The sequence below is a fragment of the Salvia hispanica genome, chromosome 2 (assembly GCF_029641045.1).
Source record: "Salvia hispanica isolate PSC_SH4W2 chromosome 2, Shi_PSC_v1, whole genome shotgun sequence".
Lineage (NCBI taxonomy): Eukaryota > Viridiplantae > Streptophyta > Magnoliopsida > Lamiales > Lamiaceae > Salvia > Salvia hispanica.
The window spans coordinates 16,161,466-16,184,891 of NC_142693.1; the positions used below are offsets into that span (position 1 = coordinate 16,161,466).

At 37.5% G+C, this 23,426-nt stretch overlaps 1 protein-coding gene across 3 annotated transcripts; it reads right to left on the bottom strand.

Annotated features, from left to right (window-relative positions):
- Positions 1-427: 427 nt before the first annotated feature.
- LOC125213233 (uncharacterized) lies at positions 428-17,200 on the bottom strand. 3 transcript variants are annotated; one of them, XM_089063789.1, is made up of 21 exons: positions 17,000-17,200; positions 16,026-16,551; positions 15,357-15,633; positions 13,928-14,009; positions 12,754-12,899; positions 12,252-12,445; positions 11,981-12,108; positions 11,650-11,907; positions 10,530-10,667; positions 9,415-9,666; positions 9,064-9,204; positions 8,672-8,983; positions 8,179-8,355; positions 7,110-8,031; positions 6,787-6,974; positions 5,069-5,173; positions 3,491-4,792; positions 2,330-3,049; positions 2,025-2,247; positions 918-1,472; positions 428-848 (listed from the first exon to the last, which is right to left on the bottom strand). In XM_089063789.1, exons 2-21 carry the CDS (start codon positions 16,513-16,515, stop codon positions 778-780), a joined length of 6,681 nt encoding a protein of 2,226 aa, XP_088919915.1. In that variant the 5' UTR covers positions 16,516-16,551; positions 17,000-17,200; the 3' UTR covers positions 428-777. The 3 variants fall into 3 exon arrangements, with proteins under 3 accessions (XP_088919915.1, XP_088919914.1, XP_088919913.1); XM_089063788.1 differs by having other exon boundaries at positions 428-1,472; positions 16,026-16,545; positions 17,000-17,199; XM_089063787.1 differs by having other exon boundaries at positions 428-1,472; positions 17,000-17,199.
- Positions 17,201-23,426: the final 6,226 nt, after the last annotated feature.

A 23,426-nucleotide genomic window follows, 5' to 3' on the forward strand; every position in this document is an offset into this window, starting at 1 on the left:
TTTGTCAACTAAATCGCACAAATACGTATAATTTGATAGTACTAAACAACTTATGAAGGCAACAAAAAATCATACCGCAATAAATACATAAGATATTTGGGTGTGCATTTAAAACCAATAATTAAAAGTAAATATGAATATATAAAGAAATTAATATTAGGACTAGGAAATATTGACAAATTTAATTGGAAGAGCCATGTCAACAAACTGATTTTAGTGAAACTTACTATTTTAGTGAGCAAATTAATATGGAAGTAAATGAAATAAGTAAAATATAAACGCAAAATTCGAAAAAACACTGATAGAAATGTATCAAATACAGAGAGATGAGGATCTAATCTTGTACTAATATAGAGTTGCAAAACCCTTCTCTTCTTCTCACATGCAGGTGGTGTAGTTCCAGCAACCACTTATAATTTCAACCGACTAGGAAGCAATACAAAACTGATTTCATTAATAAATTATTTTAAAATACAAACTGAAATAAATTATGATAATTTCAATTGGTTGGGTCATAATTTGAATCCTTACCTACCAAATCTTCAATCAATTTCTGTACTTTTAAACCTGGTTAGTTGAGCTCAGTCCCTAGCTAGAATTTTAACGAATAAAGCTCTCTTGCTCTAGTAAAAATCTAATACTACTAATATGATTTTCAGTGAAAAGCAAAAGTGATTAGGATCAAGGAGCAGGTACTACAGTTACTGAGAATAAGTCACTGAGCCACAACTTTCACAATCAAAGTGATGGCAGAAAATGATCCTCCAATTTCATATGTTACTCGTCGTCAGATAAACAAACGACATCTGGTTCAGCAGCAGATGTTTGGCTGCCGAGTACATTATTACCTAACATTTCCAAGTCAGATTGCTCCAAGGGATGAAAAGTAGAAGGGATATCAGGTACAGGGTAGTTACCATTCTGAGCCTGAGGTATATAAGGTTGACGATCTGCAACTGACACTTGTTGTGTAAACCCGGGGGGTGGACGAGGCAGGCCTCGGAACTCATCACTGTTTTGAGCAACCAAACCTGGTGAAGGCATCCGCCAAGCATTTTGTAGTGGCCCTGGTTGTGAAGGTAGCTGCACAGGCTTGGGTGATACTTGGGGTAGCCGCAGCTGAGGGGCTGGTGAACTGGTGTCAGCCGAACTGGGTGCACCTACAGTGGGTGGTCTGCATGGTTGAAGATGAGGAGCTGCAGAACGAACCCCACCTGCTGCACGGAGGCTTGCAGGAGTGATGGCACTGATGACTGGGGGTGGTCTGGGTGAATGGCTTGAAACATGCGCTGTTGCAAGTTGTATAGGATGGGTCGTAACATTACGAATGCCCACAGGGGAAGGTCTCACAGGATGTGACCGTGCTAGCTGTGGGACAGCTGGAGTTGTGGTCGGTAGAGTACGGGCAGGTTGGGAAGCTGAAAATCCAAGGGAAGGTCTGACGGAAGGCGGCAGCATGGAGCTGGGTGTACCTGCATCAAGAGCTAAGATCATTACTAACATTGACAAGCACATGCCACTACATGTAAGAGATTGATAGATGACTAAAAATGGACAGTTAACTAAACCAAACCGAGATCAGACAGGCTAGAGTAAATTCCAGAACTGACTGGGGAATTCCAAGTTTTGTTCCCGAGTCAACAAACCCAGATATCAACAAATAAAACCCCACAATGAATAAACATTCATAAACATCTAGAATTGATTCAAAAGGAAGTTTTAAGTACATGAATTTCATCTCAGGTAACACAGTTTACAAATAAGTGTGATAGTACTCGACATGATTTTTGGTGGTCTTCCCCCAAAATGCTGCAGTTTGTTTCGAAAGATAAAAATACAGACATGTTACATAAATTATCTTCTTAATAATCACTTCCTTTGCATTTCCAAGGCACTGATTTTCAATTCTTACCTTCTATTAGATTCACACCATCTAAAACAATTTCTCACTAAAAGACATTGGCTGCTGAGAAACCTGGATGCAATATTAACAAAAGAAAAGAGCTGGACTTCTGGTTTTATACCTTGCTGCATATTTGGCAGCCCAGAAGGCTTTTCCGAACACTTCAATCTGAAAGCAGCGGCCAACATTTTACTGAGAGCAACTTTCTTCTTGTTTTTGTCAATTTCATCCTTTTTCAATCTAAATTCAGCTTCGTTCTCCTTACATTTCATCTCATATTTATTACGTATTTGAGAAATCATCTCCTCTGTCTCCTTCTCGCAGTCAAATTTCAGCTTTGCAATCTGTTTAAAGTTGAGCAACCCAATAATAAAAATGAGAAAATAGTCAACACAAACAATGATCAACAAGAAATTCTAGACTGACCGTCTCCACATGATGTTTTTCCAATTGTTCAGCTTCTCTATGGATCCTCTCTATCTCAATTTGAAGTGGGTCGGGTAATGAAGATGGAGATGAGTTCCAAGAAGGATAATGAGTTGGATTCAGAAGGGACCCAGGTCCATGAAGAGTGCCGGAATCTATGTCCACTTGTGGAGTAGCCTGATTTCGTCCTGATGTGCTCACAACTTCTTGTGGAAAAGCCACATCATTATCCCTTAGAATCTGATTTTGCTGTGGTGATGTACTCAACACCTCCTGAGGTACGGCCATATCATTCTGCGGAACAGCGTGAATAGGCCTTCCTGGTAATTCGGCATTTTGTTCATTAGCAACTACACTAGAAGGACCTACATTCAGGCGATCAGAATGCAATTCCAAAATCTCTTCAGTCTGAGGAGTAGATCCAGACAAAAGAACTTCAGTTCCCTCAGGCCTTGCAGTTTGCGATGAGCTACTTTCTCGGTCATTGTGTCCAGTAGCAGGCGATTGGTTATGGCTGAGAGAGGTATCAACTGATGAAGAATGCAGCTGCCCAAAACCCACATCTACTGGAGCTTTGTTGGATGACTTGGTTGTTAAAATATTACCAGTTATAGGTGATTCCAAGTAAGGCGGCACAGGCGCCACAGAGTCAGTGGGTTCTGAAACTGCTATTTCAATCTCCAGAGAACTTCGATTTTCTTCACCTTGTGTATCTGGGTCCTGAAGTTCAGCGAGTACCAAGTATTTGTCAGATTTATTTTGTTGGATTAATACCAACTTGCAGTAGTATTAAACACATCCTTAAAAACATTGAGTTATATAGTAAATAGAAAAATAAGGGAAATGGGAACTGGGGAATAAACCACTTCCATATGAACTTGGTAGTTAACGAATCAGGCATGAGTACAGGACGTTCTAGAATCTTTCACCATGTCATGGAACAACGAAATTGGAATAAAAAGTAAATATTTTCTAATTAGATCTCACATTGAAGGAACCTTTATCTGATTACATGGGGTCAATTTAAAAAACTAAATGCATTAAAGTAGCTGTAACTGAACAAATTTGATCACCTTTAAATTTCACCTGAACGAAAGAAAAAATAGACAAACATAGGCAGATATGAATAACTAGATAGATCAGTAGAGAAACACCACATACATTCTGTGGCAACATGTCACGACATTCTTGTGAAACTGTGGTTTGCTCTGTGCACAATGATGGCTGTCCTGAACTTTGCAGACACTGGCTGGCTACCACCCCTGGTTCACTTCTCTGTCTCATCAAATTATCAGACAGAGAAGTTTTCCTTACTTCATTGGACGCCTCCTCTAATGGACAACTTAGTTCACCAGGCTGGTCGTGCCCCATAGTTTCATTAGGAACAGTCTCAGACACTAGTGGATGCTCGTCAGCAACCTGCTCCACAGGGGCAGGTTGCTTCATGGGATTAGCCTGCCTATTATTTACAGAATTCTTTGACTGATCGAGAAGCTCAGCTTCTGAATCAATGGTTACCAACTCTTTAACAGGAGTTTCGCTGCACACTGCTTCAACTGGTGTGCCTGTGGATGAAATGGAAGGAATCAAATCACTGCATTGTCTTGAAAAACTCTTATTTGGGTTGTTGTTCTCCAGATGCTGCCCACACTTATCCCCATCACCACCAACCTTGATGCATGTACTTGGCTTCGGGTTACCAGCATCATCATCTGATTGAGAACCAAGTGACTGATGACCATTAATAACCCTTAGTTCACTAGAGTAAGCTTTTACTTTGGCTAGCCAATCAGCTGCCTTTTGTCTCTCCTCATTGATAGCAGCTAAATTCTTTGCCTCTAGATTTTTCAGCTGCAAATCTTTTAGGAAATTATTTTCTATGATTTTATCCTTAAATTTATCATTCAAAAGTTTTAGTTTATCCATTCCCGCAGAGGCTTGACCATGTATAGACCGAATAAAGGCGCACTCCAATTTGTGGTCTGTCTCCAGTTTTACCCTTTTATCCTCCCAGGTTTGTTTCAACTCCTGGATTTTCTGTTGGTGTTCCTGTATAAGTTTCTTCATCCGCTTATCACATTTTTTCTTTATTTTCTTGATCTCATCATTATCTGTTTCACTAGCACCAGCTTTATCTTTCAGCCCCACTTTCAGCTGTGAATTGGCAGATTTTTCTCCAATCTCCTGTTCCGCACTTTCCTCTAAATATGATGAACAGTGTAACTCCCTCTCATTAGCATTTGATGTCCCCCTGCTGAACTCTTCTTCAGATAGTAAGCAATATCTGTTCAAGCGTGTAATGTTGTCAGAGCACTGCAAATACAACCTCTTGAGAGACCGCATCTTTGAATAAACTGAGCTGGCTTCTTCTTCAGTGCATTGATAGTCCAGAAGCTGTTTTGCCAACATGAGTGTTTCCTTCTTATCAACCTTTTGTTTTGTGATAGATGCTGCAACCCAACACTGACAGAGCAACATATAATCAAATCTATTGAGTAAGCAAAGTCATAAACTAATACAGTCTAGTTTTCTTATTCGTTTACTATTGCAAAAATGTTATTTGCTTTATTACTAGGTATGAAAAAATCCAGGTACTGTTATAGTCTTATTCCCTCAAGTATCAATCACTGGAAAAACCAGATTATTTTCAACTGCATAATCTAATAGTTTAGCCATAAGATGGATGGTATTAGGTTGTTTTACACGATAGTTAATAATATATCCAGGAAAGGAACTTACCAAAGAAATTTGAAAAGCCTGCACAATTGATGTTGGGCTGCTACTGACATGATGATTCTTGATCACATATTCCAAAAATAATTCAGCCACCTGATTGACATTGTCCTGCATTTCCATGCATGTGCACAAATAACAGGGAGTAAATACACTAAGGTGATATATATCTGAAATATACTATTTGACCTAGCTTGAACAATTATCATGAAACTTGATAACGAAATAATGGAATCTCTGGTTCCATTTTCACACTCCAGTCTATTAATGTTCTTCGATACATCACATGTGAAACTTCACATATCTATTTCTGGCCAGCTGTTCTCTACATTATTAATATTATTTCATTTTATCATTAATCATATAGGCATCCCTTCATCCCAATGCATTAGGACTCTCAAACCAGTGACTGCATGCATTGCTGGTCTAATGACTTCAATTTCAACAGAGAAGAGCATACGCACTTACTGAGGTAAATTCTTTAATGTAGAGATTCAACAGAAAATGTACAGATTTAGGTAGCAAGAAGTAATTCACTTCTGAAGGTGTAAAGATACAGTACTTATTGGATCGAGTAATAAACCAATAAAGAAAAATCGTGAAGAATCCCCAGCACAATCTCATGTTATATTATGTATACTCCCTCCGTCCCAACTAAGTTGAGTCAAAACTTTTGGGCACAGAGATTAAGAAATTGTTGAAAAGTAGGAGAGAGGAATTAAGTGGGAAAGATAAAGAGAGAGTAAAGTAGGTGATGAGATAAAGTAAGAGTGATTGGATGTTTTGTTATTTGTGAAAAAAGGAAATGAATGACTCAACTTAGTTGGGACATCCCAAAAAGGAACACGACTTAACATAGTTGAAACAGAGGGAGTAATAAATTATGTAGTAATAAGTGAGGATAGATTTCAAGTTGGTTCATGAAGGTCCCAGTACTACCCTAGAAATGGCAGAGCTAATAATCAAACATTCGTATGACACATTATTACTGCACCGACTCTCGCTCCTACTCATAAGAAACAAGATCTGTTATGCCAGTTGACAACTCCATCACACAGTTTTTCTCATTCACAAGGGAGTATAAATAGAAAGTTTATGACTCTGCTATAGGGAGCAATGTAAACAAGTCTAGTTGATTGCTTCTGTATGCTTTGAGGGTGATTTGTTTCGTTCATTCAAGTATATAGCAGTAAAAAATTTGCATCTCCTAGCTTCGCCTTGCAAAAAGATAATTCTGCATTCACCAAGTGTATGGTGATATGATACAGATCAGCCAATTCAAGTTCATTGGGTGCAGATGGGTATTGGATTGAGGATGAATCAGTAAGTTAATAGGTTGGTTAGTTATTCAATGATTTTAGTTGCTTAGATAGAATCAGACGTCATCAGGGTAGGTGCTTAGGAGTATTTAGGAGGTTATTTTCTTAACTACGAATAGGAGGGGTAGGAAAGTTGTTTCTGGACCCAGATTGGACAGGAGATATTCCTGAGAATTGAGGAAACAGATCAGCTTTTACTCTTGCTTCATCAAGCAGAAATTTTAGGCTTATAATTTTCTTTCTCACAGTTGTTTCTCTCCTGGCTAGTAAGTCGTAATAAGCCCTTTACTCTATTATATGCAAATCTAAATGGAATTAGTACCCACTTTCCGGGGCTTGCAGCCGTGCAGATAACCAAGTTAAATAGTGCACCTGAAAGACTGAAGTTTAAGTTAAGAGTTGCACCGGAAGTTTAAGATTTTGGCAGAGTGTCTTCATCTCTCTCAGCAGAACACCATGGATGCTTTGCTGGTCATCGCATGATTCGGTTCCTTCCTTCGAAGCACCACTTACAGCAACCTCAGCACACAATGAGCTCTGACCATCTCTATGGAAATTTTCAGATTGATTACAGGATTTGGTTGCAGAAGACCCTGGATCACCACAAGAAATTCTTAGTGCTTAGGGGGAGTCTGAACTACAAAATGATTGTCCAAGGGACTACAAACTTATTAATGGCACAAATGCCATTCACTAGTGAAGTGAAAATATCCTGGCTTAACCATTACCATTGTCAGATATGGTGGCTTGAGCTGTCACTGGTTCAACTTGAGAAGAGGTTGGGCCCAAACTTTCATTCACCATCTTTCTACGTTTGTTTGCCATGTTATCTTTCTCAGCTTCTGGATTGCTAGGAGATCCTTCCCAGTAATGAACTCTCTTACGATTCCGTGGACTAGGACTTTTTAAATGTTTCCACAGTGGATTTTTTCCTTCAAGCAAGTTTTTCCAAAACACATGAGGCACTTCTCTATCTTCCAACTGAACTTTTGACTCGCCGAGCATTAGATTATTTGTGCTATAGCTTCCACCATCTAATTTAGCTTCTGAGATGACGAAATTTGAGTCAATATTTTCAAATTTTTCAGAAAGTATGGCATGAAACTCCTTGGTAACTTCATCCAAAAGTGACTGTCCAAACGAAAAGTTTAATGCCAGACTAGAGTTGCTATTGGCATGATATTCGTCTAACTTTCTGAAAATATTTGTGGCACCCCAGGATAGCAGATTATTACTTGTGCTTCGACTGAAATTTTGTGGATTGTGATCAAGATTTACGTTCTGCTTTGCAAGCACTAGGGCTCTTTCTTCAATAGTGAAAGAAGAATATAACCTAAAAACTTTGACCTGCTCAGCTTTTGAATCAATTGATATCTTTCTCAGCGCCTTCAAGTCGTTTGCCGGATTCCAGTCACTATCATATATGACAACGACATCCAATGATGAAAGTTTAATGGTTGAAGAGCAAGCACGGTTTTCTAACAGAAAAACAAACTGTCCAGCTTCCTTTTTATTAAACCGGTTCACGGCAGCTTGCTTATCAAAATGGGCCATTGCAGCATCAACCCGTTCATATGCATTTAAACCGAATCTTCGGTTTACAGAATCACTCAATATATTTCCAGAAGTTAGCGGTTCTAAGACAATCGGCTGCAGTATAACAATACAAATAAATTATTATCATAACAAACCAAATGGGAAGTCCTATTGCTACCAGTAACGTAAAATGCACAAATATCCACAAGTATAAATAGGTGGAGAAGAAGCTAGCACTAAAAGGCGACTACTGCACATTACCTGAAAAAGTATTAGCACTCGTAAACCTCGCCTCTTAATCTCATTGAGCATCACATCAAGAAGTTGCAATTTGCCACTTGCTTTTATCCCAATATCCAAAATCTCATTAGCAGGAAGCTTGTCAGCAATCAAGCGCGCTTGTACAGAAGTGTCCACAAGATAAGGGTGGTGGCAGCACTACAAGAAATTAAAAGATATCAGACTAAACAATTTTTGCAGGGTAAGACGTAAATAGGTTGGCTGATTGCAGTCATCTAGACAAGTCCAATATGAACTATTAGCAGTCCCAATGAGAGGATTTTGTCAACCATAAAATAATGAAAAGCAACAATTTTCCTTTGTGAGAGAAAAATAATAATGGTCACAAAAACATGCATAAGGAGAAGCACATGATATGTCGGAACAATTTCTCCATCGTGTGTGTAAAGAGTCTCTTAAAGGAACAAGGTGAACATATGTAGTAATCAAACCAGATAAATACAACAGAACAAACCTTTCGAACCGTTAGAAGAATTTCTGGGAGGACGCCAAAAGGGTCCTTTCTTAAATAAGAGCAAAGAGCATTGGAGTGGGTAAGAAGTGTATCAGAATAATGTTCAAGCTGGAGATTTGACATCTGAACCGGGACCCAGTACTCAATGAACTTAGATACTTGAGAAGGTCGTCCATACGCAATAAAACGGGACAATCTGTCTTTCAATTTACTAAGGTTATCATTTGTCTCAGGCTTCAGGGTCCTCAGTTTGTCAAAATCACTGTCAGATTCGACCAAGGATAGGATTTTAATGTAGTCAGATGTTACATCCTGAGGCGTAGAAGAAGTACATTAGACACAATATTGTTGTACAATAAACCAAAATATCAAGACCACAAAGAAGAAGATACCTTTAGCGGACCACTAACAAGGAGAATTCTCATGTCTGTTGAGAGTATCTTAATTCGTTCATGCTCATCTGCAATCCGTGAGTGCTGGTACTCATCAAATATAATTGCTTTCCATTTTATGATTTTCAATATCTCTAAATCCTACATGATAGAGCCAAAACATGTACTGAATTACAGCATGTTTAATTAATTTGAAAACCAGATAAAAATGCTACTGACCAAATAAGGACAGATAGACTTCTACTGATTACAGAATTATTTTTATTGTGTTTTCTTTAGGAGACCTGGTTACCAATCAGACGGAGAGACACTCAAAACTATAAAGGAACTTTAGCGAAATGATATCCATACCTCTAAAAGAGCTTCCACAGATGATAGGAGTACTTGGACTATCGTTTGACCTCCTTCATCATAAAATTCTGATGCTCTAATCCTGTTCCTTGTATCACTGCTTCCACTGTAAACAACTACATCAACAGATGGTACCAGTTGTTCAAAATTAGCTTCCCATCGAGACTGTGAGTCACAGGGCGTGACAATGAGGACTGGCCAAAACGTTTCGATCATCGAATGAACTAAAAGAATAGCAGTCGTTGTTTGTTCCTGCATTCAATACATTTAATAAGAAAACTTTTGCACTTGATTACTGAAGCATCACCTCCCAACAGCAAGAGCATAAGTGCATCACTGCCATCGACAGCAGGCAGCAAGGATGGTATTTATGCACAAAAGGTAAAATACATTTCACAGAAACCATAGAAAGGAAGGAGGCAACCATCAGTCAGAAGTGAAAGCATGCCATATAGGTAGATAATGAAATGGTTGACATGCAAACACATAAAGATAGCCTAATTGGGTGTGTAACCCTCAATAAGCTTTAAAACTTTAAATTATAGAGACAATTTTTCACTTGGTAAATTCAACAGTTAAAAGATGTGCACTGTGTTTTTTCTAGAAGATGGAACAAATTGACAAGCACCTTAGAACTGGACAAACTGTTTGTTGCTAAAAGATTTGACCTGATTGGTGGTGTGAGCATAAAGATGCATTTTTGTGGTTTAACTTTCTACCGAGAATGTCTCACGAAAAAATACTGTATTGAACGTTTTTAAAAATATATAAAACAAAATTGAAATCAATGCAGACAGAGAACAATGGAATTTCCACTTACTATTTTATGCGTCAAATACCCTAATTCATTAGGAAGAGATGCATGCAAACCTACAATTGATAACCATATATGTTTTGAACATTTTTAAATATTAAATTAAACTGACAGAATATAACTTAGTATGTCAGAAATCATAAAACAAGGTAAAAAGGAATAACGCTTCCATCTGTGGCATAAAAGGCCATCATCATAGCACTCACATGTAACAACATGGAGGCAACCAAACATACATAAATTAGTCAATGAAAAAGCCTATTATTGAAATGGCTTGATTGTTGACACTAAAAAAACTCACCTGAATCTGATCATCAAAAACAACAGCATTTGGGCATTTGAACAAGAATTCACGCAGTTTATTCACATTTTTCAATATGTGTGTTTCTCCTAAGTGACCCGGAAACTCAGAATATCTGACAATTGATTCTGGGAAAGGCTGCAGTAGAAGTAAAGGAAACAAGATTAGGCATTCATCACTAATCATCTACTATAAGCAGACTAGAAACAACGTATATTATCATTGCACAATATGTTATATATGATCACCAACCGGAAATTACTGTAGATTTCATATCTAACTCATTTACCAAATTGTGGTTCCTGTATGTTATTTTCAGCTATAAATATGTCATGCAAATTTCTGTGCATAATGAAAACGACATTCAGATGCTTCAAGTCAGGTCAGAGAAATAAAGAAGGATCACAACAAAACACTAAGGGACGTTTACTTTTCAGAATTAGCCTAAATAGATCATAAAATAGTATAGGCTAATCCATTGTTTCTATAATGTATTGGAACTTTGAGATATTGCAAGCCCTATATAATTTTTATCATTAGAACTAATTTAGTTCAATTCATATCCCAATCATACATCTTATCAATCATGAAAAGAAAACGCCTCCTGAAATGTGAAGATTAGCCACCTAGCTATGAAGCACTGCAATGGGGTCTGGAATTCAGCTGTTAATTATCAACTGAGTAGCAAGCCAACTAATTATGTTACATCTTCACAATGTCCCCACATCAATGCACCCAGCAAGAGTGCGTGATGTTCACAAAAAGTTTCAGTAGTTGAAATTCTCGGGAAGTGTCTCAAACTACAATCACAATTATTAAAAACTGTCCCACCTCCAGCAATACTAAGACAGCCAGCTCATCAATTACCTTGCAATTAAAGGCTGAGTAAGTTACAGTGCTTGTACATATGCACCACTGCATATAAATTAGGGCGACGCATTTTATCATTTTACAAACAACTACTCCTTTAATATATTTTGAAAGAACTAATCAATAGCCAATATGATGAACCAAACTATAAACCAAGATATATATATATATATATGTATATATATATATATAGTATCCTAAAAGAAGACCCAGTATATGCTTGTAAATTATTCGGAGATTGTTCTCACACCTTATTAGCTTCTTTCTTAGCCCTCCCTCGACGAATCTCATAGTTCCTCCGAAGGTCCTGACCTAGGGTTGAGACTAGGAAATTGGCAGTATCCAACTCCCATGTAGCATGGTCATAATTAAGGCAACGCCATTTCACAAGCCACTCATATTCGCACGCCCAAATATCAGTAGTAGATGCTACATAAACATTATCTTGTATAGGTCTTTTCCCCAATAAACGATGTGGCACCATCCAGTCTGCATTCCATTGGGCAACCTGCAGGTATGATACAAAAGATGGGATTAGATGTTATCATTCTGCTTAGACTTTTAAGCAAAAAGTGAATTACCTGATCCTTTTCAAGAAAGTTGGATACAAGGCAGGGGTTTTCAAGAAGCAGTTGTTTCTCTGGAACCCAGTGGTTGTGAACATGAGCAAGCCCACGGTATTTAACAAGAAACTGTTTCTGCTGAACTCCTAAATCCAGCATCAAGCATTACAAGTCAAAACCATAAAATAGCTAGAAATGATACTAGATGAGTTGACAGCATGTGATATCATATATTGATTGAGTCTAATATTTATATTCTCAATGTTATATATTGATGGACATGTCAAACCTTTAACATTTGGAACCTCCAGTTCTCTGACGTCCCAAACTGACTCAATTCCATCCGACACGGAGTGTACACCAAATAAAAGCTTTCTCTTTACACACTGGGGGCAGTGCCAAATACCAGGCGGAACATCAGTAAGAGGGGGATCTAGGCAATAAAGATGGTAGCAATTCATGCAACTTTTCCCCTCACAACACCTGCAAATGCATATTTATCAAACCACATTAGCAGGTGGATGTTAACAAAAGGTAAAACAAAGAAAAAAAATGAACAAAACAAATTACACACAAAAAAAACACAAAAACAAACAAAAAGGTCCATGAGTTCTTGTCACTGCATGTCCATACAAATAGGAGAAGTCCTGTTGACAGAAAGCTACTGTCAATTGCAAACTAATTAGTGCCTTGGAAAGTGAAAACAACTGAAGTAGTGAAGTATAAGGATGCAATTTCAATATCAGAAGCATATTATTATGAGAGAGCCAGACAACAAATGTTTTACCCACAGGAGATCTCCATCTTTGCTGCACAAGCTACACAGTTTTTTGGCACCATCGGTATGAGAATCTGCATGCCTCTTGGTCAATGGTTGTCCACAAGCAAATTCCACTGTAGATTCCAAGGTCACAGCAGCTCCACGATCACTTCTGGCCTAATGTCCATAGCATTTCAAGAAAATATCATATCAAAATCACTAACATCAGAAATCTATAACTGAGATAACTCAATGCCTTCTTTTCTCAAGTATTCAGGCAACCAGAACTCATATAGAAGATTACTGTCACTAGGAATGCACAATGCAGCCACTGAGCTGCTGAGAAATGGACTAACTAACATGGTGAATTAGAGAAGTCAAGTCTGACTTCTTACCAGATTTTTTTCGTTTACAAATTCAAAAGATATTGTTGATAGTTCCAGTGTAAAGAAAATTAGACTTCCTTTTGATGCATTAGACACTTCAACATGACAAGAAACCACCAATTCCAGTAAATTATCAACTAAAAGAGGCTATTTATCTACTTCATTGATGTAGGATTTATTTTTTTATGGGATGTAAAAGCTCATTCGCAAAATGCCAACAGCCTGACCGTCATGCATAGAATCCATAGAACAAAAAGGCAATAATTCAGACCAGTTTCTATGATTCATTTAACATTCCCCTGATTAAAAAGTGTGCCCAAAAGATCTAAGACTCCTCAGATGACATTTAAAATCAAGATCACTTATGTTATAAAGACTTCCTAACATTCATGTATATTTAATTCACCAAAAAAATTTATTTGGGAATTACAACAGGACATTAATTTACATGAACTGAGAAAAAGCTTTTCCTATGACTTGAGTCAATATTCATTAAAAAACTCTAAGAGCTGTAATACAATATTTCAAGTACACCTCGACTGAGTTCAGCACAATCACACACTTCAGTGGCATACAGTAATTGTGGTGAAGTACATTTCCATGCTTTGTTATACTTGCATTTGCATCAAACGGAACAGATCTATAAAGGAACACTATTTTAGCACAACCAGAATGTATGCAGACTCTTGCTCTGGCTATGAAGTTAAAATGTTACAGTAAATTTAAAGAAATCTCATGATAGAAAACAAATAGTGAACCCAAGAAGATCTTTTTTAATTTTTTCTGGGTGGTATCCTGCATTTTACACAAAGGACTAACCTTGCAAGTAGCAATGCCCACCAGATCATCACTCCCAGGGCTGCACGAGCAAAGTTCCTGTTCTGGAGAATCATAGCGCACCCTACACAAGAAGTCATGAATATTTTATCTCAGTAAAGGACATCTTATGTCAACTTCTTATCTTCACTTATTTTGTGTTTGGAGGAGAGGATAATTGCACAAATAAGACCACCTCTCATCCATCTGGTAGACTGGTACATAAGTTGTGCAGACACCTAAATACTAGAACGAAACAATCCTGAATTTAGTTAAAAGGCAGAACTCCTTATACAAGACTTGAAAACTATGGTCATTTCCTTTTTTGTCTTTCCTACCATCAATTTATAAACCCTACCATCAATTTATAAACCAATGGACCTCTATAACCAACATAGGACCAACACCATTAACCTTGAAATTGGTAGAATGATAGAATCCAAATCAAACATAACGTGACTGATGAGGCATAGAGTGTGATGAACCAATTACTGGTGCTCCTTGAGTTTCCAAATAGGTCCGCACAAAATTGGAAATGCAACCTAGATGATGAGAAACAGCATGCTATGTTTTAACTTAAGAAATACTCCATCCATCCCAACTAAGTTGAGCCGTATTCCTATTTGGGATGTCCCAACTAAGTTGAGTCATTTCCTTTTTTGACAAAAACAAAACATCCCATCCCTCTTACTTTATTTCATCATCTACTTTACTCTCTCTTTATCTTTTCTACTTTACTCATCTCTCTAACTTTTCAATACAATTTCTTAATCTTCATGGCCAAAAGTTTTGACTCAACTTAGTTGGGACGAGGGAGTAATTAGTTTTACGATTATTTTTAGCATTGTTGTTTCAAATTATTTCCTATATGAGGAGAAACTGCATGCTATGTTTGAACTTAAGACTTCCCAGAAATCTAGGTGGAATATTCCAGTAAGCCATCAACCACAAATCTAGGGCAAACAATAGAAGGATAGGGATACAATAATTGTGCAATGATAATGGATTCTCACAACTCATGGATATTAGAATTTAGAAGACTCTAAATATTAACCCAGGTGAATACTTCTTCACCAGACTATGCGTAAAAGCCTCTTTCACTTAGGCACACATCCCTCACCAGCACATTATCTTGTGTAGAACATCATAAGTCCTAATTTACAATCATGATATTTTCATTTTTTAATAACATTTCCTCACACCTCATTCCCGTCCATCTATGATGAACCTATGAAAATCACATAAACAATGGTAATAATGAATGATTGGAAAGACAACCACTTTAACTGGTGCCCATTTAATGCAACATTCTATAGAATGTTACCGAAAAAATCTTTTACTACGGTCATAATGTGCCACCCGTGAGCAGTAAACTCTTAGAGATGAAAATTAGGTTGTCGGGCATAAACATGAGTAAAAAGTTGAGTTGCACCTTTTGCTTTTAAAGCATCGAAGACAGGTTCCCTCTAGATTGAAATTTCTACACACTAGAGATGCTGATGCAGCATGCACAGTGATGCCATTTTCAACATCTGCTTCATAGTCTCTTAAAGCTGAATCTGGAAGAGCTCCTTCAGAAACTTCATTAGTACTTCCATCATCTCCAACATCCTCGGTATCTTCCATTGGCTGAAAGCTAATACTTTTGCTGCTATTATCACTGCAAACGTCAACTGACTTCTCTGATATTTCCAGATCATCACCACAATCTACAAACATTTAGATGAAAATGATCAAATAGGGCATGATTCAAAATATTAAGAATAGTGTTTTTATCATCCAAAACTCAATAGTATCTTGTAGCCATTTCTCAAAGTTAAAAACCACAAGAACTTCATCAACCCAAAAACATAAACAGGAACAAAAAGAGGCAAGAAAAAAAATGTTTATTCAAATTTATCTAGTTATGCGATCGGTAAGAATAAATAAGAATATGCAATTGCATAGAGATTTTAGTAGTAGTGTTTATAGCTAGTATGTTATCCCTTTTTGGATTGTCATCCCTTTGTGTAAGAATCATATCGAGCAATTTTCTTGTTTCGTATCCAACAAAAGGGTGAGAGTGTTGTGATCAATGTGATGTGGAGACTGATTATTTCACCTGGCACGATTTCTTGAATTTGTTGTCTTTTGAAAAGAGCCCTGAATTTCCGGGCATTCATTTTCTTTCTCTTCATGCCAACTACTTCCAGGTCAAGCTCAGGCTGCTCAGCTTTTTCAGATTCCATAGTCACCTGAATCACGGGTTTCTCTTTCTTTCTCTTCAACTTTGATAAAGGTTCTTCAGCAGATTCTTTGGAAACAGAACCGGGTGACAGTTCTTTCTTACCCCTATCAGACCTCCTCAGAGAATTTGGTGTATTACTCTTCCCTAGTCTTTCTGATGTCCTCTTCATAGGAGGAGACGGTGTCATCTCCTTCTCAAGACGCTTGGATTTTCGAATACCATGAGGGCTTTCTGCTGTCTGTCGGGCATTTGATGCTCTGCCAAGTTTTCCTGGGCTTTGCACTAATGTATCTTTTACCATATTCACTTTTTGCCTTGAACCATGTCCATCTAACTCGTCCCTACTTTTGCTATCACTTACCATTGCCCTCGGCGACAACTATTGTTGCAGTTCCTGCGACTTAAATATTCAAACGACACGCATGAGAAAAATAAGAACTACCTAAAAAGGATAATGAACTAAATACAACAACAGCAATTATTTTGGGATAGATTTTGCTTAATGATCTGAGCAATCCTGTTATTATGCACTAAAGCAAGTGATAACCTTTTTCTAAAAAAAACACAGCAACTGCATTGCAATCATCCTGCCAGGAAATAAACCTAATTTACATTACTGTTCATATACACTCAACTTCTCAAATTATTCAATGAAACAACGAAAGAACCCCCCAATAAAATCAGATACAGTTACTAGGTATTCTAGTCAAATATGTGATTGAAAGAGAGAGAGAACTAATATCATCACTCTCCAAACATGACTTTATCGAATCAGGCACACCAGTCATACAGAATTAAATAGCTCTTTGTAGCCATGAAAAGTGTTAATTCGTGAAAATTCCACAGACCTTGGAAGAAGATAGCATCAGTTGCAACGTCTAATTCCGTGGGATCAAAGCTCGAGGCAACAAAAATTCGCAGCGACAGACTTGGGGGAAGGTAAAGGGTTTTATTTCGAAGGGAGAGAGCTCCGACGAACTTTTAGTCTGTGGATTCCAACGATACTTGAAAATTCTGGGTGTTTGATTTTTTGTATTCAGTCTCTGAGATATAAATTAAAATGGTGAAGAGGTTCAAAAAATAGAATATTAAATATTAAATAATTTTTTGTATAAAATATAAATAAACTTAAAGTTCTTTATAATAACTTAATCCTTCTCGTACCGTTTTTTGTCATTTTATTATATTTCATAATAATAAAAGTCAACATGTTCTCTCAATTACTTTATTCTCTTTTACTTTATTTTCTCTTTGTCTTTCTATCTTTTTTATTTCTTACTTTATTTTTTCTTTACTTAACAATTTAATACAATTTTTCTTAATTTTCATGCCAAAATGAAATACATCTACCGTTATAAAACGGTAAAAGTAAAATTGGTCAAACTTTTTGTATTTATGGTGTAAGGTTGAGTCTTTACTTTAGGCTAGAGATTATGTTGGGCTCAAATCAAAGCAAAAGCCTAATTACAACATTAATTAAATAGCACTCCTCGCTCTTTTATATTTTTACATTTTTTAAAACATGTGCTTGTATAAAATGTGACTCCTATTTTAATACCCCGACTTTTTCTACTTTTTTATTAGTTTCGAAAGGATGTTGTTTGTGAACCTGAAATTTTTTTGCCTTGATTTCCCTTGTGGAGAGAATTATTTTATAAATTTGGGCTTAAATAATTACTCTTTTTCTACTCCAATTTATTTTTATTTTTTTCGGAGAAGCCATATTTAACGCATGAGATATTCCTCCCCTCAAATTTGTTACCAAGAAATCTGGTCATGATCTGCCACGAGTCAAAAAAAAACCTGAAAAATAGGAATGAATCAGCAACCACCTGCATACATATATGCGATCTACCTCCCCTATCAGTTTTCATCATCACACGTCTCCCACTTTTCAAAACTGAATCTTGCGAAGTGAAGTGGAGGAAAAACCGAGAAGGAGAAGAGAGTTTTGGCAGTCCGACGAAGTGATTCACGGAGATGCAGCGATGCTAAGTTAAGGTTGTTTAGCGAGTCGTGGAGAGAGCGGATAGCAGCAACAACGGCGGTACCGACGCTAACCACAATGATGGCGGCAACGGCGAGTCCTTTGAGTTGTGTCACGGCTAGGATGTGATGGCGGAGAGCGACTCCAGCAGCGGTTGATTAGGCCGCTTGGGGTAGAGCGGCGCTGGCTGGACTCGAAGTAGCAGCAGCGGTGGCGGTGACTCGGCAATATCAGCAGCGACGTGCAGCCAGGACACGGCGGAACAGCGGTGAGACTGGAGACCGGCGACAGCGCTGAAGCCACTGTGATTTTGGCAGAGGCGGTAGAACAGTGAGGGATAGAAGGCGACGGCAACCAGAGTTTCGCTGAGAGAGAGAAGAGGGAATCGATGTTTGGAGTTCCTTGTTTTGAGAAGAAACCGAGAGATGAGGGGAGAAAAAGAGTGAAGCAGCGACGGTGGAGATGTGAACTGAAGAAGGAAGAGACGATGACGACGACGATGGGTCTGTTTGTTGAGAGGGTAACGGAGAGCAGAGTGAGATGGAGTCGTTGATTCTTAAACTCCGGCTGACGGCGACGGAGGCTGAGTGAGTGCAGCAGCGGTGGCGCTGGGCGAACGGAGTGTGGCGATGAACTTACTTGCGACGGAACGAGAATAGGACAGCAGCGGTGCCACGGAGGAGGTGTACGAAGGTGACGGCGGCGTTGCAGATTGCGCGCCGGTGGAACTTCAGAAGCGGCTGAGAGCGTGAACTTGGATGAGAGAGAGAGAGAGAGATCACCGAGGGAGTTGAGAGATGAGTGTCGAGATTGAGTTTATCTGATTTGAGAATAGAAGTGAGTGAGAGCTTGAGAAAGAGATAAAGTCAATGACTTGATTTTCGAATTTGTGAAGAAGGGTTAGAGATAGAGTGATGCGAATTGGGATAGGAATGAATATGATCGAGAGTTTGGATGGAAAAGTGGGGCTGCACTTTGTTTCTTCTTTTGGGCCTCACTGGGTAGTCTAAATAGGGAGGTGTGGTGATGATATTGGTATTGGGTAGAAGATATATTTGGGCGTGAAAGATTAAAATGTGTTGGGTATAAGGAAATAAGAAGCTCGGGCAGCCTTGAAAATAAACGAAAGAGAAGAGAAGCATGGAGTCAAGGATGGGATTTCTCCGCGGATAAAACTGAAGTCGAAGTAAGGAATTCAAATTCACAAAATTAAACGAACGAGGTGGGCTTTCGAACTAAACTTTTACTGTGGGCTTTCGAACTAAAGTTTTCAAGAGCTTTCGATTTAATATATATCGGTTTGAGCATCATTTCATGTGACTGCAATTATTTAAATTCCAAGCATGATGTGAAATTTGTGATTAAAGTGAGAGTATTGAAAGTGATGTTATGTGATAATATGTGTTGATTTATTGAGTGATATTGTGATTTGCTCGACTTGTTGATATGATGTGAGATGATGCTCGACCTTGACAGAAAAATGATTTATGTTTCAAATAAGTTTTATGAGAAAAATGAAGTTCGCAAAGGGTATGTCATGCCATGTTTTTGTTTTGAGAAATGCCTATCTGTTTGTTTAGCAAGAGAGTTGTCCCTACTAGACCTATTGAAATCGAGTTCGGGTCTGACTAGGGAGTGAGTCCCTACTCAGACTAGTGTACACCATTGGGGATCGTGAGCCGTCTTTTGGGTCGGCCGATCTGGTGATCGAGTTTGCGGCCACATTCTCGTTTCACATGTTGTTGATGTTGTTGATGTTGAGATGATGAGGTTGATGATTGCTTAGTGGGCAGTGAGTCCCTACTATGAGTTTAATCGAATTCGGGTCCTAGTAAGGGTGCGTCCCTACTTGGACTAGTGTACACGATGAGGACTGTGAGTCATCGAATGGGTTGGTCGGTTTTCGTGCTCGTGGAAAGTGGCCCCCTTACACGGCACTCTAAAGAACAGATATGGCAGTTTCTTAAATAACTCAAGGAAAAATGGTTGTGTTTTTGAAATGATGAGGAAAAGGATTTGAGGATGAGTGGAAAGTTTGTGCTTGTGAAATATTTTTAGTGTCTTGGGCCTTTTCAAACTAAAATCCCGAGGTCACTCAATGGCGGCATGACATAAATGTTTTATAAAATTGTTTTGGCATTTGTTCACTGAGTACATCAAGTACTCAGCCCTGCATTTGTTTTCCCTATGTGCAGGTTGAGCGCTGACGAGTGCGGCGGGTGTTGAGCATAAAAGTGAAGAATGTTTATCAAATGTTCAGAATATGTTGTGTCTTCATACATAGCAGTATTCTACTCTCGAAATGCTTCCGCTGAGTTGTTGTCTTTCTTTTGAGTTCTTATATTGTTGAGATAATATTCTTTTGAGTTGTTGATAGTCGAAATGGTACTCTGATTTTATTCGAGCTATTTCAATTTATATCGAGCTTTGGTTGAGTTTTGTTGTTTTCCCCTTTCTTTCCCGCTTCTTTAACCCTCCCCTAGTCGCGATCAACCGTGTTTTCTATCCTTAGAAAATGCGGTCGTGACACCTATTATAATACGAAGGTAGTAATAAATATTTTTTTCCACTCTTATTTTACTCTCTCTTACTTTATTTAATTTATGCTCTATTCTCTCAACTTTTTTCTCTCTTTTACCTTTTTTTTCTATCTACTTGACACGTTAAATATCCATTTCTTAAACTATGTGCCGAAAAATTCTATCTCAATTATAAAAAAATGAAGGGAGTGTTTCTTTTAAATGTTAAAATCTTAAATCATATCACAAATAGATTAGTGTTTCTTTTAAAGGTTAAAAGATCCAAAATAATTAGATTCATTATAAAATATGTATGCGTTTTATATTAAAAATTGTAATGAGTCTTTTAGTTTGATCTAGGCCTGCAAATTTATTCCGTTGGTTTCGGGCATATCCGATTCCGACTCAATACCTGACGGGTTTTGGGTACCCGAAACCCGAAACCCGAAATTATGGGTTTGGCCGCTTGGGTAGTTAATGTTAAGATTTTTCGGGTTTAGGGTACCCGAAACTCGTATTCGGGTATCCGACTAATACCCAATTAAATCCGATTAATCATGTGTATGTGATAAAGATTTTTATTTAGTATAGGGCCCATGGCCTATATGTTGGGACTACCGCAACGGAAGACGCGGAAACCAAACAGGTCCTAGACCATATCTATTTAGGTGATTATGCATTCGACTCTAATTTCATGCAATTTACATAGATCTATAGATATAACATCAAATAAACACATAATCATGCATATTCGATGTAGATTCGATTGTTACCTCATAATCCATCATTGGATTGACGTTGCTAGCTGCACCACCCGGAGATCCTTGGTTTATCGACCACGAATCTTCCATACTATTCCCTTGTCCTTGATTCTCCATCCGTGTGGGCGGATCTTAGATAATCAATTAAATAACTTTGAATGGATCTAGGGAAACCCAATACAAACACGAAATTGTCTAGATCTAATCCTATGAATTAGGATAGATCAAGAACAATAATCAAAACCCTAATTCTCCCACGTGCTAGGCACGAAAATCGATGCCAAGAGGGAGAGGAGAGGAAGCGCCGATTTCTAGGCTAGGGTTAGGGTTTTGTGTTGTCTTGGATTGTGTGCTAGGGTTTTCCTTTCATTCATTATTTATAGTGGACCTTATTGGGCTAGTAAGGGGATCCATGGAATGACTTAAGTGTTGGGCTCACCCATTAGATAAATTACTAATTAAATCAAATGACCCATGATTTAATATATTATCAATGGAATATTATTTTATTCCACTAAAGAATGATATTGCACTCCCATTTAAATCACCAAATTACAAATAACTTGGGTCCATTTTATTTTATAATATTTCCCGCGTTTAAGATTATCTTGATCCATCAATTTAATTCTTTTGTCTGCTATGTGACTAGAATTAAATTAATTCACTAAATAGTTTTTCTAGTTTGAAACTTTATTTATTATTCGTGGAATAAATTCCAACTGCGCAGTTTTCTGAATAATAAATTCCTTTTTCAAACACCTCTTGGGGATTGCCCCTTAGGGATTTAATCATACCACACTAGGCACGCGAATTCTATGAAATAATATTCCAATACCTTCATGCTATTCAATTACTACCACCCAAGATATCATGAACTTGAGTTACGTACAAACTCTCACATATTGATAAGTCAAAGTGGCGTTTGATTGAATAAACAATATTGATATTAATATCATAGACTAGAAAATACTAAACTTTCTGAAATATATTATTTCAGTAGATAGCAATAGAGAATACATTTCGGATTAGATCCTTTCAGTGCTTTACCACACCGGTGTTACTAATCTCTTCTTAGGTAAGAGAGAATTATCACAAACACCGCAACCGTACCAATAGGTAGCCAAAGTCTATCTAGGTTGTGAATACGTTTTTCTTCTTACTAGATCTGGCCAAGTCCCCTACTGGAAAACTCATGAGGAGATTCATCGAATTTTCCTACTTGACCTTCTTAGTAAAAAGCCTTAGACTTGTTTATCATATTTCAATAATAAACCATTATATTATATTATTTATTCTCATAATTAGGTAAACAAGTGGACGTGGCGTTTCTCGTATACATGCACAAGCTGACTGTACAAAGACATGTACGCTCGAAGCATCTTTTAGCATACAAACCCCAACACTATAGGGTAAATCTAGGTTAAATATACATAATCACATATAAATTTATGCCAAAAATGTCTTTATTTAGTGTCTATTTGTCTAATGTCTATTTGTATATAATATAATCATACTAAAAGAATTGAAGTTTAGACTTTTAATAATAGTCAATCAATAGTATTATTGTGTTATTTTTAATAATTTATATTCTCATCACAATATAATTTATATAAAAGAATAAATTCGAAATATACTAATTTCAGGTTTATGGGTACCTGATTAGTTAGGTTCGGATACTCGCACCGGGTATGGTATTAGGGTACCCGAATTCACATTCGAATCGGGTATTGAGTATGATATTTTTGAGATTTCGGGTTCGGGTACCTGAATTTTCGGGTTTGGATACTCGCAGGTACCTGAATTTACAGGCCTAGTTTGATCTATGAAAAATAATAGGTGCATGTGACATATGATAGGAAAGTTATGATAATATAAGTTCGATATTTCTAATTTATAAATTGTAAAAATAAATATATTGAGGTGAATAAATGCAAATATGGTGTCGTGTGATGCTAATGGTTAAAACAAATATAATATATTTACAAGAAATACATTAGATGAAATAATT